The 16488-nt window shown below is 45.7% G+C and overlaps 1 protein-coding gene across 1 annotated transcript; it reads left to right on the forward strand.

Moving 5' to 3' along the window:
- Window positions 1-12876: 12876 nt before the first annotated feature.
- LOC124678149 (phenylalanine ammonia-lyase-like) lies at window positions 12877-15373 on the forward strand. The gene is made up of 2 exons (XM_047214070.1): window positions 12877-13387; window positions 13479-15373. Exons 1-2 carry the CDS (start codon window positions 12993-12995, stop codon window positions 15223-15225), a joined length of 2142 nt encoding a protein of 713 aa, XP_047070026.1. The 5' UTR covers window positions 12877-12992; the 3' UTR covers window positions 15226-15373.
- Window positions 15374-16488: the final 1115 nt, after the last annotated feature.

Genomic DNA, 16488 nt, shown 5'->3' on the forward strand with positions numbered 1-16488 from the left:
GTGGATGATCCTACGTATATTCCACACAAGTCTATTAGGCCACTAATGAAAAAGCTGGACTGAAGCGGAAGCGAAAGGAGGTCGCGATACGACTATGCAAATGGTCGTGGGAGAGGCAAAGTGAAGGTTTTGTTTTTTATCACTACTTCTAGCTACATTATATCATAGTCGATGTTGTGTTGTTATATTAATTTATGCCATTTGTTTTCTAATTTGACATGCAGATTATTAATGATCTTACACCTCAAGCCAATGCCAGTGCGCAAACAAAGCAGAACACATCGCAGAATGGTGAACAGTCACGTTCGACACGTTCGAGACAGAGGCGTAGTAACAAGGACATACTATTGGAAAGTTTGAAGAAGGAACTGACGGATCACATTGACACACAATTAGCACTTGTACCAAAGAGATGTGCAGAGGTGAGGAGCCATACATTTTACGAACACGAAAGTTTTACATTATCGGTAATGAATAATTATGGTACTACTTGTTTTGCGGGAAGTTCTAAAAATGCTAAATAAGAATGGTGTCATGTACAAACCGGTTGAAGGATCGAGTCGGATAAAGGAGGAGATGAGGAAGAAGACACTTCTATTCACATCGATGATTCATCTAAGAAAGAATTCATGTACAAGAACAGGTTCGACGAGTTAGATGCTTTAATTAGCAATGTAACAAAGACTTCGGTAAGTTTGTCACACCTCCTAAGCATAATGGGGTGCCGGAGGCAGGAGATAATGTGTACGTCACACCGAGGAAACCTCGGTAACACGGAGGGTACACAAGATAATCCTTTTATCTTAAATGATACCACAAAACCGGCATCATCCTCGGATATACGTATACCGGATGACATTTTCGCAAGATCTACCACCAAGGTGAATGCTGGACAGAAGGATGATGACCTACATGACGGTGAACATGAAGTTATGAGTACTCATAGTGTTGAAACAATGGGACGAGAGGCTAGTAGGAAGAAGGGCAATACAGCAAAGTGTGCAAATAGTAATGGTAGAAGGAGAAACGCAGCGGCGGTACAAGTTGGAGGGAAAAGGAAACGGACGACGAATCAAAAATATGGATCACCATATGTGGTCGCGAAACCTAGAGCAAAACGTCAAAGCCGTGTAAAGAAAGGTAACACCATTTATTCGTTATTTCTTTGTTGGCAAATAAATGATGCTGCAACCTGTAACACATATGTTATTACTATTATGTGCATCGGGGTTGTTTGCGGAACATGAAGTTGGGGTATCTTCGGCGGTACCAACACGACGGGAAATAGAAGCTGCCACTTTATATGTTAAAACAATATCCAAGCTACCAAAAGAAGCATCTAAAGGAGTGTACAAGAATGAATATGGCGCCGGCTTGTCTTCGAGAAAATCTTAACGTCGTTCTTGCGCACGAATGGCTATCTCGATAGTGTAAGTCTTCAAAACCAAAAGTTTGCGTTATACTCGTAATTAAACTATTTGAATTTGAAAATATTGTTGTTGCTATCAGATTATTGATGCTGCTATTGGGTATTTGTCTCTCCGTGTTGGGTCCGATCGAATGTTATGTCCTGCGTGGAGGACAAACTATCTCCTTGAACAAGCGAGAAAAACAATACAGGAAAAAATACACTATTAGAAATATAGATGAGGTAGTTACAAGACCAGGAGCCTTAGGTAGGGTTATGGATGAATATTTCAAGCGTGAGAAGGTAACAACACTTTCTTTCAATGTTTCATGCGAAATTAGAATAAAATAATATGATAATTGACAAAGTTTTTTCCTTCTCTTGTAGACATTTTTCGCACCGAACATACGGAAAACTCATTACGTAACCGTTGTCATGCATACAAAGAAGAAGGAATTCCGGGTCCTTGATCCTCCTGTTTGGTTTAGGGGTGTCAAAATCAGTTGTGGAAGACTTGGTATTACACTCTCTACACACATGTCTTTGTGTACTTTCTCATGTATGTGCAGTAATATATTTGTTGTTTCGTAGATTGGGCAAATTTCACAGGACATACAAGAAGCAAACAATACTTGTGACACGAGAATATCCGGATGTCGAAGAATGGCCTATTAAAAGATATGACATCCCTAAGCAAACCGATGAGTAAGTACCTATATTGCATTACACATAAAGAAAGTCGGTTTTGTATATGCGGACACATTTAAATTTTGTCACATTATATACCAGCAATTCATGCGGATTATGGGTATTGCAATGTATGGAGCATCGGGACGGAGATCGGATGACTTGCCCGGTTTCTCGGGTTGGCTATACTATGTTCCATGCACTCGGTTAATTTTAACAATGTTAACAACCCATGTGTATAACACCTTATAATGTTTTGGCAGGCCACGGTCGATGAATCGAGAGAAAGTACAGTTGCAAACATTGTTTTATCACCACACAACATTCTTGAGAAGGTGAAAAACAAAGTGAGATTGCTAGCAAAGACCAAGAAAATATAAATTTGATAGTGTGATCTGTTCGGTTTGCTCCCGTGAAGGTTTCCGGACACATGTGATATTGAATTTTTAATTGTCTTCGGTTGTAAACAATATTTATTCGGTTAAGATTATCTACAAAATTTTGTAACATTGATTTTATTTCCCATTATCGAAAGTATGCAATTATTTTTATCTTTGTACATGCATGCTATGATGATTATAAGGAAATGCCTACTTCACAATATATAATGTCTTTTGCCATTTTTACAAAAGAACACCGAGAGAATTAAGAACATCGAGTACAAAATAAAAACATCGATACGTTGCAAACATTAACAACTCCATCAAATACAAAGCTATAGTCGTCCCATTCATAATTAAGGAAATTTACTGCCCTTTAGATAACTATGAAAGAACTACCCTTCTCGCTGCGAGCACATTCCCGCACATGTTCACGGACATAAAATTACACAACAACTCATATGAATCTTTTAAAGTATATGAAACAAAATGGCAGAAAAACTTACTTCGGATGAAATATGCATATTGGGTTTCTTCTCGTTATGCCCTTCTCCTTGGCATGCCCCGCACACTCGCACCCTGCGTTCCTTGTGTCCTAGTGGTCTTCCATTTTTAGTCATTGGAGATTTCTGCGCTTCTTGCCTAGGTGCACCCTTAGTGGACACTTTCAAAGGATCACCAACAACAATATCGCATGGTCCACTAGCATCTTCATTTTCATGCACCGACACTGAGGGGACCATATGCTTTACCTTTAGCATACCCCTCTCTTCTAGAAATTATGCCATCAATGGTACCGTTGAGCGGATCATATTCCTCCGAATTGTTTAATGCAATATGCATAGCCTGTGATACCTTAATATTCATCCTGCTCGTATTTCATCCGCTCCTCCGCCCTGGACCAACCCCACCCAAACATGTCGGCGGTGCGTTTAGATGGCAACCCTAACTCTGGCATTTTTTGTGAATCGTCGTAGAGCACAACATTGTGGAATTTCAGTAAATTTCAAGAAATGCAGCACATGCGATATGTGCTTGCAAGGGATCCCCTTTCTAATCATCCTTTGACAGCTGCACCTTATAATTTCGCCTCCTTGGGTCTATATTCCACGTAGAACCTGGTCCTTACATGATTCCTCCATGCCACAATGAAGATGTTTGAGTCTCCCCGCCTGCATTTTTTCTAAGATCTCTATGCCGCCAATCTTTGAAAGCTCACCTTGAATAATATAGAACACGAGCAGGAGTGAAGATTTTTGCGGCAGCAACCTCTAGTTCTCCGAAATTAGTAATTGCCACCGGTGTAGTCCGTGAAGCCGTGCGGTCGTCGTGGGCTTCGTTCTCACGGAGACGGACAATTGCGTTGTCGTAGTGCATAATCATATCAACAATTGTCATTTCCCCATCTAGGTGCGAGTGCGGACAAGAGTTTAAACTTTCACTCCGCTGGTTACTTTTCATACCCAGCCGGAATCCTTGAGAGAGATACGCTGCAGCCCAAAGTTTCCTCTTGGTGTACATCCTCTTCATCCATGTTCTGGTTTTTGGGGATTGCCATTTTCTGTAAAATGCATGCCATCGCTCCTCAAATACTTGCTCGAGGTGGTGTAATACAAAAGAGTCCTGAACTCGTTCGGTGACTTGTTAGGTAGATGCATCTCCATATTTTTTTCAATGTGGAAGCTGCGGATGCGATGCGGCACACCGAGAAAATACTTCGCCGATTGCGGCGATCATCGCGGCATCTGCATCCGTGATTACTGCCTTTGGCTTCGTTGACACATCGCTTTGAGGAAAGTCTTTAGAAGCCAAACATATGTTTGTTCATTCTCACTTGAAAGGATGGCACACCCAAAAACCGTTGTCCTACGGTGGTTGTTCAAGCCCACAAAAGGAACAAATGGCATCTTATATTTATTCATCTTGTATGTGCTATCAAACACCAGCACATCTCCGTAGTCCCGGTAATCCCTACGTGACTCGGGAATCACACCGGAACATGTGCTTCGGACGGCCTTTTTCATCAACGTCATATTCAAAGAAAAATTCAGGGTCCCTCTTTTTCCTCTTTGACATAATGCGGATGGCTGTGGTAGCGTCACCGTCGAAAAGCAGCCTCCTCCTCTCCCTAGAGCACATGTTGTACAAATCCTTTCTTGTGAATCCAACACCAGCAAATGAACCGGAGCCCGCAATGAATTTTCTCATAATGAGGTGCTTCCCGATTCCCATGGATCCCATTGATAATATCTCGGATCTCGCGCGTCGTTGATCGTCCTATGGGACCGAAGAAACGGAGTCCGACATGGTTCAGCTGGGTCATGGTTATGTTTGTCACGAAAATCTTCAACAACCCGAAACCGAGTTCTTCCATCAAACTTGACCACCAAACGTGCCTTGCGGCCGCAGCCGAGACTCGGTGTCCGTGCCTATATACACGGCCTTCCGTGGTCGGTTGGTTTTGGGACGTCCGCTACTGTCCGGAACACACAAAACGCCTTAACCGAATTACTCCATCATCAAACCGCTTAACCTGGTCAAGCCGGATGCTGAACCCATAATCTTTAGCATATCTGTTGTAGAAAGAATATCTCGTTGCTTCGAAATAAAAGTCATCTCTTTTATCATCCGAGTATAAATCCCGATCACTATCGGGATATTCATTGCCATTGCTACCTTTGTGTGGTTTCTCAGGCTGACTAGCGCTCGGCGTCGCCTGCAAGTAGAAAACGTAGGCATTAATTAAAACTATAAATTTATGTGTTCCAGCTATATAAGACCGATAAAAAAGAGATAACAACCTGGCTCATGTCAACGGAATCCTCGGAGACTGATGCACCTTCCACATCATCGGTGTGGCCCGTGTCCAAGTCGGATTCACCGTAATAGTCGTACTCAAGCTGCGTGTCAAATTGTTCCTGAAATTTATTAATGCATTTCGAAATTTAGTAACCGTAAATTTTACGGTTGCCATCATTTCATGCATCATTTTATGTCACTTGTATGAGTCACTACACATACCTCACTAGTATTTAGACTGTACGTGTGTTCACCATGGTTCTCATCATTTTGATCGTACTGTGTGTTCGCTATGGTTGTCAACATTATCAAATTCATCGTACGCAATCTGCATAAATTATGACATGAGGAACCATATATAATTTGATGATGCTTGGACTGCTGGTAATCGAAATGAAAAATAGTGGCTCACATCAAACTCATCTTCGCTCCAGCCGGCTTCGTGCTGCAAATTATCCTCCATTTCAGAGTCATCGGAATTATAGCCGACGTACTCGTTTTGTTCCTCAATCATACCAGATATAGAGTTCTCCATATTCGTAGTATTGGACCATAATTAGAATTGAAAAACCGGCAGAATTGCTTCCTCTTACTATGCTACAAGATGAAGTCATGGTACCTGTAATTTTAAACCCTAGCGGGGAAGATGCCGAGCCGGTGGCGCGCCTTTCCAAGGTCGTCGATCTGCGGGGGGCTTCGCGCGCGGTCGGCGGCGTCGACGTGCGAAACAACCACCGGCGGCGACGGACGTGCCGGCAACAACCGCCGACGGCCGGGCCGGCAACAACCGCTTGCGTTCAACCTAGCGACGGCGTGGAATAGCTCGATCAGATCTCCAGTGCCGATGAAAATGATGCATGCAATGGGAGCTAATCACGGTGATTAGCTTAGCACGTGGGACCCACCCACGTGGGGTCTTCCGTATAGATACGCCCAGGCCCTGTATACCCATACGAGTCTTGCACTGGGCTTGGATATGGGTTTCGGCGGGCAGCACAAAAAAAACAAAATCGGGACCACCGTACCCCTTCGGCGATAAGTCGCGAGTTTGGAGAGGGTGCGCACCGAAGCACACCTCTCTTACCAATACATGAATCAGAAAATAAGTAATTCATGATGGTTTGACAAAGAAACATAAGCCTTAAAGGCACATGAAATGTTTATCCACCATGCACAGTAAATGCCGTGCATTTTCCATATAGCCGATCATGTTTGAGACTCGGATCCTAGACTAAACACAATCCATTTTCTCGGAGTGGTATTCCCCAATTACATCACATCGCACCGACACCTTCCCTCTTTCATCTTTCACCTGTTTTCCATGCGCCCGACAATGTTTCCCTATATCTTGCACGGTAGAAACTCCGCTCTTCTACGAGAGATGTCAGAGACCGCTTGTTAACCAGGATCAGAAGCCGTGTCGAACCTTACAATCGTAATGACTACCACTTTGATCGGCTAGCCACACTATCCCGAGTGCTTATTGTTGAGGAGCCAAGTCACCGCTCTCTCCTAATCAACGCATACACACTTTGTTGCTAAAAGACTTGACCAATAGTGCACCTAAACGATGAAGACTAGCATTTTGGAGGAGGCAAAAATCGGGCGTGCGCATTGCACGAGGGCACCACTCACACGATAGTTGCGAGGGATATTTAGGTTGTGGACCCTAGCATCTAGCAACTTGCCACATGGCGGAGGAACAAAAAGGAAAGTTACCATTCATTGACACGGTAAAATTCAACAAACCTTGGATGCGTTCGCTACAAGAGACCAAAATTAGCACGTTCGCTCAATATAAATTTCGTCTATACGGGTTATAGTGCCCCGAAGGTCCTTAACAAAAAATATATCTCTTCCTTAACGCACACTATACTTCCAAAATAAGAAAAACATATAGGGCTCCTTTGAATTCTATGGGAGGATGAGTTCTTTTTTATTACATCAAAGAATTTTTTCATGATATATGACCTAATGTTTTTCCTACAAAATTTGCACCACAATTCCTATAAAACTAGTTTACATGTAATATGATCCTATGAATCACACAACTAATACATGAAACCACTCATAGAAACTAAATTCTACATAATCTCCAAGAAGCTAGTGGTATAGATAGTAGGGGGGGCACTTCCTATATGAGGAGTTGCATTTCTCGGATCAGAAGCCGTGTCGAACCTTATAATCGTAATGACTACCACTTTGATCGACTAGCCACACTATCCCGGGTGCTTATTGTTCAGGAGCCAAGTCACCGCTCTCCCCTAATCAACGCTTTGTTGCTAAAAGACTTGACCAATAGTGCACCTAACCGATGAAGACTAGCATTTTGGAGGGGGCAAAAATCGGGCGTGCGCATTGCGCGAGGGCACCACTCACACGATAGTTGCGAGAGATATTTAGGTTGTGGGCCCAAGCAACTTGCCACATGGCGGAGGAACAAAAAGGAAAGTTACCATTCACCGACACGGTAAAATTCAACAAACTGTGGATGCGTTCGCTACAAGAGACCAAAATTAGCACGTTCGCTCAATATAAATTTCGTCTATACGGGTTATAGTGCCCCGAAGGTCCTTAACAAAAAAATGTATCTCTTCCTTAACGCACACTATACTTCCAAAATAAGAAAAACATATAGGGCTCCTTTGAATTCTATGGAGGATGAGTTCTTTTTTATTACTTAAAAGAAAATTTTCATGATGTATGACCTAATACATGAAATCTCTCATAGAAACTAAATTCTACACAATTTCTATACAAATACTATAAACAAAGGAGGCCATGGACAAAAACTGGACCTCAAACAAGAATACTTGCCTGTTTGTGTGCATTCGACTGACGCCGATCCCCTGCGGTCGCGGTGTGCACGTGGATGACCAACGAGACGCGAGACCGGACCAGACGAGACAACCCCGTCCATGAATTCCTTCCGTTTTCTTCGTTCCTCGTGGTTGAACTGTCGAGACAACCACCAAATCGTGGCGGCGGATCTCAATACCGCGACAATGCACATGCCGCGTGCAACGCGTGCCATACGTACGTACGGCCTCGTGGTCACGGATTGGCTCGATCTGGATCTCACTCAAGAGGAGTGGCCGAGTGGTCGCATCGATCCGCAGCGATACTGAGACTCATCGAGCATGTTACCTTGCGATCTCTCGAGCTCCTTGTAAGAAATTAAGTAAGTATTCCACAACTTCTTCCTCTGTCAAGCGCTCAAGTGTGTGCACGATTAGTGGCGTAGCTTTAAGCTCTAGCTTCGCCACTGTGTGCACTGGCAGTGAAACTCCACACGAGAGACGAGACTGGACCGGAACCAGCTGAAATTCTCCGTCGGAATGTTCTCACGTCCAAACCGGAGCAAGTGGTAACAGAAGCTGGTGTTCTTTTCTTGCAACTTGCATGGCATTGGCATGGCATGGCATGCAACTTCCAATAGATCAGTGGAGTTCTAGCTACTGAATGAATAAAAAAGATTCTAATGGCCACTGCGATTCTGCCGCGATACTCGCGATTGGCCCACCGTGGGAACGTGTGGGAGTACTGATTCGCTGGGCTGTATCCTAAATCACGACAAAACTAGACTGCTCGTGGAACACGAGAGGTCCCGTACTCGTAGTTCTTCCCTAACTTAAAGCATCTTCCCCGACGAACTCATAAATAAACGTAAGCAGTATTTTATTGGAGGACTACCTGCTCTCTATTTAAGAAGAGAGGCTGTCCACATCAGCGATCCTTATAAAAAAACATAAAATAATTTGAATACTATAAACAAATTTAGAAATTGTATTTAAATGTAGGTTCATTTACCAAAGTTCGAATGAAATTTAAACTAAACTAACTAAACCATAGTCTACTGGCAGTCGGTCAGGGTGCGCGACGAGCCTGCCTCGTCGTTGTTCTTCCCCTTAGCTACCACCTGCTCACGTGCTCGACTCTTCGCCCTTGCTTCGAGCATTTCGTTTTGCAGCATTGTCGTAGGCGTCACTGGAGCTTGCCGGTACGCTGGACCTTCAGTGTCGTCTACCACTGGTGGGACTCCTCGTTTTAGGAGAGCAACGCTTCCTCATGGGTGGCCGCCTCGGTCTGTCGCTGTGCGTTGAGCTTAAGTGGTCTCTTCTACTTGGCTGCAATGAGGAGCCCCCTCCTCCGTGTGTACCCGCTTGCGCGAGTTCATGGCGACACGCTCGAGCATTGCGGGGTTAGTCTCCTTGAGGACTTGCTCCTGGATCCTCTGGTCACGTTGCACGTTGAAGGACGCCAAGATCACCACCTGCTCCTCGGCGTCCCACTACGCCTCCTCCTCCACATATGCCTCCGTGTCTGCTATGAATGTTGCATTCCACTCGTTGAACTCGAAGTCGTTAGAGAAGTCACCCAAGTTGAAGTCCGGCAGCTCGAGCTTGTTGTCGGGCTATGGCGGGGCCATGGGCTCTGGCTGCGGTGGTAGCTGCCGCGCCGCCGGCATGCGACCGTTCCGGCCTAGCATCGAGTAGGTGGTGGGAAGATGGCGAAACATTGTGGATCTTCCGGAGGAGAGTGCGATGGTTGTGCGGAGGAGACTACGGCGAAGGTGAGCGGGGAGGGCACAATAAATAAGAGGACATGACCGGTGTGCGCATTTACGACGCTAGTATCCGAGGTGTCGCCACATGGGGAACCGGTAGGTTCATTAAAGACGACAACCCACCGCCGAACATCCTATGCATTGCATTAAAGAGGAAGTCGCCTATGGACTCGCTGCCATGCTGGCCCCGGCCCTGAAATCCGATGTGGCGCGAGGTGCCAACGCCCGTTTGGCGCCCTATCCGTAGGGGCCGGGAAGGGGTTGTCGACGTATCTATTGTACTCCAAAACTGGCAGGCAACTTTCCAGCCACGTCGGTGTGTGCCAGAAATAGCGTCGGACCTGATAAAGCTATTGGGGTCGCTACGAGGGGTGCCGGTTCTCTTATATTCGTATTGCATTAGCAAATGAGCGAAATTCATAAAACGAAATTCATCACCACAACTATTATTGGGCCAAAGGTTATACGGACAACAACTGAAAAAATCACGCTAAGTTTTCTCAACTAATCTAAATCGTACGATTCAACCCATTTGATGGTGCTTCCAACAACCCAGTCCCACTAGTCAGGTACACCTAGCAAACCAGTTGGTTTGTTTCAGGGTTTTCCTGCAAACTAAAACTACTGAAAGAACCAGCCTAACCGGATCCAAATTTTACAGAAAAAATCAAAGTTCTCAAAAATCCAGAACTAATTTTCCTAGACTAATAAATATATGTAATTAGAATTAGTGGTTTTTTTAGGAATTTTTAAAAGTTTGATTTTTTGTCAATATTTGGATAAACTAACAAAAACTGTCCAAACTTCAAAACTAGTATTCAAAATCATCTCATATTTTTCACACATTAGTAAATGCATGTATTAGAATTTACGGACTTTTTGGATCATTTAAAAGTTTGATTTTGTGGTAAAAAATGGCTTAATCTTACAAAAAAAAACTTCAAAACTACTGGTCAAAATCATTTCTATTTTCCTATATTAGTAAATACATATTAACACTACTGGAATTTTCTATAAATTGTAAGATTTTTTGGTCAAATTTGGATCTGATTCGGATGGTTTGGTCAATATTTTCGGTTTGTATAAACCAAGAAAATCGGCTGGATTGCCACATGTACTCGACTAGTGGCACCTAGCTATCGGTAACACTGTCAAATGGGCTAAATCGTATGTTTTTTTTTGTTTATATGAACAACTTGTTAGAAAAATATGCGGACTCTAGATAGACTAGGGACTCATCTACTTGTATTCCAAATCTCCTTCCTATATATACCCCACGAGGGTCAGCACAATAAACACGAAACGAATATTAAGGTTCTACAATTTCTACACAACTTACTCAGAAGTTGTTGTTTCGTGAAGAAAAAAAGATAATTTAGTTGTGGGTCTATTAAAAAATTTCCCTAATAGTTGTGGTTTTGTGAAATTTGCTCTTAGGAAATATTCGAGGTCACTTTCGAGTTGGAGTTGCCCCGTATATCTACTCTGGTTTCTAGTTTAATTTAAGAGATGCACGGTCTGCTTGAAGAAAGCTTAATTATGAAAACTTAGATGGGTTTCTAGGTTAATTTAAGAGATGCACGATCTAGCTACTTGAAGAAAGGTTATGAAAACTTAGATCAACAATAGAAAAATACCAATAATCGATCGATGAAGTAGGCTTGTTTCCCCAGAGCAACTGGGTCCACATAATTGACAGAAGAATACACCTAGCTAGCTTAAGCACATGATGTATGATTAATATTGAACACTTGGCTCAAACCGCTATTCGGATTTTACACCCCCTTCGCCCAAATTAAGTGACTTGGAGAATCTAGTTAAATCTGAATCGCTTGATTTGGGACGGAGGAATAATATAGTAATGAGCTTTATAACTTAAATGTTCGCACCAGGAACAAATATTTTCCAATAAAAGGCCAGTTTCTGATGCTATCCAATGATGAGTCAACACGTGGCAACTAAATAACCAGAATTGCTATCCACCTCTTACTTGGAGATCCGACAGTTGAGAACGCGTTACAATGTCTGAAGAGTTTATATTTGCTCAAAAGTCACAACGAGGCATTCCGAATAATAAGGTTAAGCAACCAGTGATGAACTTGAAAAACAAAACGGTGATCATGAACCACCATACCTATTGAGAACATCTCTAACCGATCCGTTACAATTTATGCCTCTACCAGGACGAGTATTGTATATTAAAAAAAGGTGGTTTCTAACCGAACCCTTAAACTTAACTCCATAGTACTACTCAAAGCCAAACACTTGCAAACCTAGCTAGCTTAAGCACATGATGCATGATTAATATTGAACACTTGACTACTTGGTATGCGAGTACATAAGGGGGGAAAGGCATGACTGAAGAATATTGTTACCGTCAGCTCAAACCGGCATTCATTATTTTTACCCCCTTCGCCCAAATTACATGCCTCGGAGAGTCTGGACAAATCCAAGTCACTTAGTTTGGAACGGAGGGATAATACAACTAGCTTTACAACGTAAAAGTTGGTGCTAGGAATAAATATATTTACGCGACCCAATGGTGAGTCACCCATGTGGCAACTAATAAACCAGAATTGTCATCTACCTGTGGAGATCCGACGATTGAGAATGCGGTCCCGTTCCAGAAAAACTTAACTTCAATCGGTAGCTCGTTACAATTTATGAAGAGTTTATGTTTGCTCAGAAGTCACAACGAGGTATAATAAGGATAAGAAACTATAATGAAACACCATACGGAAGGATACACGCAACGCAAACGCATACACCTGTTCCAGTGTAAAGTGTCAAGCACGTGGGCATTCGAACCAGAAACAGAAGAAGCAGACTGTCTTCCCCCGCACCAACTCCCGCCGGCGCGGCACGCGACGCACCAACCATCTTGTGCCGGAGTCTAGCTGCTACCTTCTCCCTCCGCCTCCGGCGGTCAATTCCGACTTCAAGCCTCCAGGTCCACACTCCACACCAACCCATCCCACCACCCGCCATTCGCAGCTGAGCTGAGCTACCTATTTAATCCCTCCTCCCCCCTCAGTTCCTCTCCAAGAAGAGCTCAGCTTCCTCAGCTATTCCAGCTCCTCTTCACCACAAGTCCGTCCTCATCACTTCTCTTCACCACAAGTCCATCCTCAGCAGTTCTCTTCCCATCACGATGGAGTGCGAGAACGGGCACATCGCCGCCAACGGCAATGGCCTGTGCGTGGCGCAGCCGGCGCGGTCCGATCCTCTGAACTGGGGGAAGGCAGCAGAGGAGCTGTCGGGGAGCCATTTGGACGCTGTCAAGCGGATGGTGGAGGAGTACCGCAAGCCGGTGGTGACCATGGAGGGCGCCAGCCTGACCATCGCCATGGTCGCCGCGGTGGCCGCCGGCGCCGACACCAGGGTGGAGCTGGACGAGTCCGCCCGCGGACGCGTCAAGGAGAGCAGCGACTGGGTCATGAACAGCATGGCGAACGGCACCGACAGCTATGGTGTTACCACCGGCTTTGGCGCCACCTCGCACCGGAGGACTAAGGAGGGCGGCGCTCTCCAGAGAGAGCTCATCAGGTACGAAGCAAACCACTGATTTATTCGCTCATCATCTTTCTGTACGAGTTATGGAAGCCTTATATGTGTCTTGTATTGCTTCCCTGTTCAGATTCCTCAACGCTGGAGCCTTTGGGACCGGCAGCGATGGACATGTCCTGCCCGCCGCGGCGACGAGGGCGGCCATGCTCGTCCGTGTCAACACCCTGCTCCAGGGGTACTCTGGCATCCGTTTCGAGATCCTGGAGACGCTCGCCACACTTCTCAACGCCAACGTGACACCCTGCCTACCGCTTCGGGGCACCATCACCGCATCCGGCGACCTTGTCCCGCTTTCCTACATCGCGGGGCTCGTCACTGGTCGCTCAAACTCAGTGGCCACGGCTCCGGACGGCAGCAAGGTGAACGCAGCGGAGGCATTCAAGATCGCCGGCATTCAGCATGGCTTCTTCGAGCTGCAGCCCAAAGAAGGTCTTGCCATGGTAAATGGCACGGCGGTCGGCTCTGGACTCGCGTCCATGGTGCTCTTCGAGACCAACATCCTTAGCCTCCTTGCCGAGGTTCTGTCGGCCGTGTTCTGCGAGGTCATGAATGGCAAGCCGGAGTTTACCGACCACCTCACACACAAGCTGAAGCATCATCCCGGACAGATCGAGGCCGCAGCCATCATGGAGCACATCCTTGAAGGAAGTTCCTATATGAAGCTTGCAAAGAAGCTCGGCGAGCTCGACCCACTCATGAAGCCGAAGCAAGATAGGTATGCTCTCCGGACATCGCCTCAGTGGTTGGGCCCTCAGATTGAGGTTATCCGTGCCGCCACCAAGTCGATCGAGCGCGAGATCAACTCCGTCAACGACAACCCACTCATCGACGTCTCCCGGGGCAAGGCTATCCATGGCGGCAACTTCCAGGGCACCCCAATCGGCGTGTCCATGGACAACACGAGGCTTGCCATTGCTGCGATCGGCAAGCTCATGTTTGCCCAGTTCTCGGAGCTGGTTAACGACTTCTACAACAACGGTTTGCCTTCCAATCTCTCTGGTGGGCGCAACCCGAGTTTGGACTATGGCTTCAAGGGTGCTGAGATTGCCATGGCATCCTACTGCTCAGAGCTCCAATTCTTGGGCAACCCCGTGACTAACCATGTCCAGAGCGCAGAGCAGCACAACCAAGACGTCAATTCTCTAGGTCTCATCTCTTCGAGGAAGACTGCCGAGGCCATCGATATTTTGAAGCTCATGTCATCGACATTCTTGGTCGCGTTGTGCCAAGCTATCGACCTCCGCCACATCGAGGAGAATGTCAAGAGTGCCGTCAAGAACTGTGTGAAGACGGTGGCCAGGAAGACCTTGAGCACCAACGATAGCGGCCATCTCCACAATGCACGCTTTTGCGAGAAGGACCTGCTCTTGACCATCGACCGCGAGGCAGTGTTCGCATATGCGGACGACCCTTGCAGCGCCAATTACCCACTGATGCAGAAGATGCGTGCGGTTCTTGTGGAGCACGCCTTGGCCAACGGTGAGGCCGAGCGGGATGTGCAGACTTCGGTGTTCGCCAAGCTCGCCACATTTGAGCAGGAGCTCCGTTCGGTGCTTCCAAAGGAGGTTGAATCTGCCCGGAGCGCCGTGGAGAATGGCACTGCCGCACAGGAGAACCGCATCACCGAATGCCGATCATACCCGCTCTATCGCTTTGTGCGCAAGGAGCTAGGGACGGAGTACTTGACAGGAGAGAAGACGCGGTCTCCAGGTGAAGAGGTGGACAAGGTGTTTGTTGCCATGAACCAGGGCAAGCACATCAACGCTCTTCTTGAGTGCCTCAAGGAGTGGAATGGTGAGCCCCTGCCAATCTGCTGAACAGAGGTTCAAGGAATTTGTGAGAAGATAGTGTGCTCCACTTGTGTTTAGCTGATATGCATAGTACTGTTTTTTCATTGTATTTCCTGATGTTTGCAACGTTCTTCCAAAGCTGCCATGCGATTGATTGTGAAATATTGCAACTGCATTACTTGGTGTGGTAGGGTTCTTTTTGTGAGGTATTCAATGAATTATTTAATAAGGTACAGTATAATGAGTGAGAATTGTTCATAAATATTTGTTCCATTTTTTTGATATGAATATACTATGTTTCTTGAGACAATTTCGAGCGGGCAAAAGGATCTATTTTGTCTTGTGACATATGGTGCGTGGACATGATGTACCAAAATAGACCGCTACTCCATAAGTGGATTGGTTGATCGCGTGGTCACTTCTCGGTGTTCTTCTTTACTATTTTCAAACTGGAATTTGATTGAAGGATATGATACACCACTCGAGAGAAACTTCATTGCTGTGCCTTCCACTGTTTCCCAAGTGTAAAACCACGGATATGTGGCATATAAGACATTGCTGACATTTGTGTATTTTTCCTCAACTTTTTTCATGCACGAAATCAACGATTTTTTTTTCCTGTGCTAAAAATGCTGACTATCAATCTGAGAACTGTGTTGAAGGACGAAGGTTGCATCTTCAGTCAACATGTACACAATCACCACCATATATCTTCGACAGAAATCGTTTTTGACGAGCCTCAGTGTCCAATCAGGGCTTCACCAGCGGGTTGCTACCGCGTGGTAGAAAATTGGGTCTGTATGTCCCGACGCATAGTGTCCGATATGTCTCATTGAGACATAAAGCGATTCAAATATGCTCCGCGAATGCATCTGGGCGGACCCTACGCGGTCAGCACCGGCGTCCACGCCCTTCTCGCATCTGGCAGCGACACAGATGCTTCGTCTTCAGCGCGGCATAACTGACGGGTAACACGTAGTGTTCAATATGTCTCATTGAGACGCAAAGCGATTCAAATATGCTCCGCGAATGCGTTTGGGCGAACCCTACACGGTCAGCACCGGTGTCCGCACCCTTCTCGCATCTGGCAGAGACACAAATGCATCGTCTTCAGCGCGGCATAACTGGCGACGTCGTGGCAGTGCATTGAAGACGAGATGACGTCCGAGCTTTTTTAAGAGCCGTTGTCGGCGGCAATTTTCTCGACCACGCCATTGCCAGAGCCCAACATATCCACCCGACCGACGCCATGGGGGGTTGGCCGTACCGCCAGACGAAAAACGACCACGA

This window comes from Lolium rigidum, chromosome 7, assembly GCF_022539505.1.
Source record: "Lolium rigidum isolate FL_2022 chromosome 7, APGP_CSIRO_Lrig_0.1, whole genome shotgun sequence".
Lineage (NCBI taxonomy): Eukaryota > Viridiplantae > Streptophyta > Magnoliopsida > Poales > Poaceae > Lolium > Lolium rigidum.